Below are 3,101 nucleotides of genomic sequence, written 5' to 3' on the forward strand. Positions count from 1 at the left end.
TGTGTGTGTGTGCATGAATGCGTCTAACCTGCAATGGGCACATATCCGACTCCTTGCTGATACACAGACGGCATCAGGACCACAGGCTGAGTCATCATCCCTGCTGGTAACGACTGGCACAGAGACAGAGACAGAGAGACACAGAGACACAGAGACACAGAGACAACATGAGGAGCTTCTCTAGTGAAACTGAACACATTTCATTCATCATCTGCTCTCCACCACCTGCTTTTTGGGGAAACATCCATTTACAGCAGCAGAGGGCGGCAGAGCAAACAGTGAGCAGAGAGGAGGCCGAGACACAAACCCTGAAAACGAAAAACACACACACGGTGCGCTTTCGGACACGGGAAAAAAGTGGAGAAATCAATGTTTAATTATTTGATAAAAGACTGAGAAAATGAAGAGTGTCCTGAATAGTTTGAGGTTTCATTCATAATGGTGACATTCAAAATTAAAATCATCATTTGACCAGCACCATGAATCACATTTATTCATTCAAGAAAGTGCATTTAACCCTTTAGGCTGCGCTTTAATATTTAATATTACACCAATTCTTATCACTCTGTGCACAAAAAGCGCTTTTCAAAATCAAGCTTTAAAAAATATTACACATTGATTTTTTTTTTATTGATTTATGTTTTTGGTTTTTTTTACATTTTACATTTATCTTTGTATTATTTTTAACCAACATCGGTCCTTATCATATTTATAAAAAAATATTATTATTAATTTTCAGAATTGCAATACTTGAGGTGCCAGGTTTTTGTCATGATGGCACTATGTATTTAGATTTTTAAAAAACACAAAAAACACACAAAAAATGAATTATTTTCAATATACCACTGCTAAATATATATTTTTTTGATATCACAGCCTGAGATATGTCAATGATTAGCAGCAACGGTGATCATTATTATTTTTGTGCAGTGTTAAATTCTGCACACAAACGGCACTTTTTAAAATCAGGCTATAAAATATATTATACATTAATATGGGTTATTTATTTATTTTTTTGACAAACAACAGTCCTAATCATAAATATCAAATATTCATTAATTTTCAGAATTTTAACCCTCGCAGTAACAAGAAAAAGCTAAATAAACTGTACTCCTCCTCGGAGCACACGGTGTCTGTGAATGTACTTACAGCAAAAGACATGACCAGGTTGATCATGCCCTCCTTGTCGTCGCCCTGCCTGCCGCTGAGGCTGAACCACTCGTCCACCACGTTGCCCTCCCTCAGACCCTCGGGGATGGTGACGTGAGTCCACGCTATCCTGTCGTCCATCGAGAACGCTCTCTGGAAACGCACGACAAACCACATGAGTTCACCTCACACGCACGAACACAGTGCAGATATTTAGCAGGTCGCTCTGAGACCGCCTCACCTCATCGAAGATCTCCAGGTAGAAGGAGTCCACTCCCGGAGGCACCGTGCACTGGATCACCTTGTTCCAGCGCGGGTTCTTGGCCCCGTTGTGAGCAGTCGGCGTCTCGTAGACTGCGTAGCCCAGTCGGATCCGACAGTACGGATCCATCCGAGTCATGCCGTAGTTTTTAGCCAGTTTGGCCTAAACAGCAAAACAAACAGTCAGGTGATACGTTCGGCGTGGCTGCTGTTATGGCGTGTTTTGTCTGTAATTTTAAATATAAATGCTCCACTATTAAATTGTCTTTAAGAGCTGCGACATTGACACTCGGAGCACATTTTGAAAATGACGTCCATGTGCAGAAGCATTTTATCACCACTTCAGAATACATCAAGAAAACACACAAAGCAGCATTTACAACATACAATCGAGAAAGTGCACCAGAGCTGAGTCATGTTTACCTGGACCACAGTGATGCTGAGTCGCCCCACAGTGCCTATCGATCCTCCGTACTGCAGCTGTCTGGCTGCCTGAGCGTCCAGCTGCACCTGCTGCTGCTGCTGGGTGGGAGTGATCCGCAGGAAGTCCTGAGGAAGCTCCCCGATATACACCTGAGCACAAAAACGAGCACACACCTGAGACTGAGGAGCCGGTCCAGTTAATACCTAAAATATCTGCATATACGCAAATAAAAAAAAATAATCACGATATAACTGATAACAGTTTCAACAAAAAATACACATTTTTGCTCATTTTAATAAAGTACTTAATAAAGTTAAAGTTTTATCTAAAAATGTGAACTTTTTTTCAGCTTTTTGAATTAATGTGGGGGAAACACGACATTGGGTTTTTTTCTGATATCCAATACAGCGAAATAAAAACAACTCATATGGCCAAAAACTGACACTGATATTGATTTTTTTTTTTTTTAACCAAATTTTCGTGATGATCATTTCTGTTCTGTAGTGGAATTAAAAGCATTTTATGCGTATTCTCATCCTGACGGCTCATCAGCAGACGGAGACATAAAACACGATGCTGTCAGTGGATGTAAGATTCATTCACTGTGAAAAACAAGAAAAATACGTCAACTTAAGGTTGATGTTTTCTACATGTTCACTTTGTCAGTGATTGAAAAAGGAAATCAGTTTGTGATATCGACTTTACTGTCACGGCAATCAGGAGGACAGAGTAGGACACTGGCTGTAGTCAGAGTGGTTTTGTGTTTTGTTTTTGGGAGCTTTTTTTAAACAAATTAGATGAGAGACTAATTTACGGAGGTCCTAAAGTCCTGAAAGATTTTTTAACTTGCGCGCAGAGGTTTTTTTTTTCTTAAATTATAATCTAGTGAAAAGCTAATTTTGTGTGCACAGTTTAAAAGGTTTAAAAAAGTATCACTTCCAGGGTTTTGAGGCTCTGCAGAAATGTTACATTATGAAGGATTTACTGTTTTGTTATCCTGTAGCTTATTTTACTCGTATTATGTTTTTTTATGTGTGTGTTTGTTTTTGTGAGTTTAATATAAAAAAACAACTAAATGAAAAATTCGAGGAACTGATCGATGGCGATCAAAAATCACAGTCATCATTTGAATCTTGCAGATATCACGAGTCTATAATGACTCATCGTTATGATTTGGCCAATAGTTTCCTTCTCGTGCGAGTCATGTGCGTGTGATCAGCAACACGTGGCGTTTTTACAACAGGCCGCTGATTCTCTTCACAGAATC

General features: G+C 39.4%; 1 protein-coding gene across 1 annotated transcript; it reads right to left on the minus strand.

Annotated features, from left to right (window-relative positions):
* Nucleotides 1–23: 23 nt before the first annotated feature.
* On the minus strand, nucleotides 24–1,983 carry LOC121964585 (toll-interacting protein; the record flags this gene model as incomplete). The annotated part of the gene is made up of 4 exons (XM_042514788.1): nucleotides 24–113; nucleotides 1,150–1,302; nucleotides 1,391–1,573; nucleotides 1,834–1,983. Coding segments are annotated over 4 exons (576 nt in total), but the record flags the coding sequence as incomplete, so codon positions are not given.
* Nucleotides 1,984–3,101: the final 1,118 nt, after the last annotated feature.

This window comes from Plectropomus leopardus, unplaced genomic scaffold (genome assembly GCF_008729295.1).
Source record: "Plectropomus leopardus isolate mb unplaced genomic scaffold, YSFRI_Pleo_2.0 unplaced_scaffold16182, whole genome shotgun sequence".
Taxonomy (NCBI): Eukaryota; Metazoa; Chordata; class Actinopteri; order Perciformes; family Serranidae; genus Plectropomus; species Plectropomus leopardus.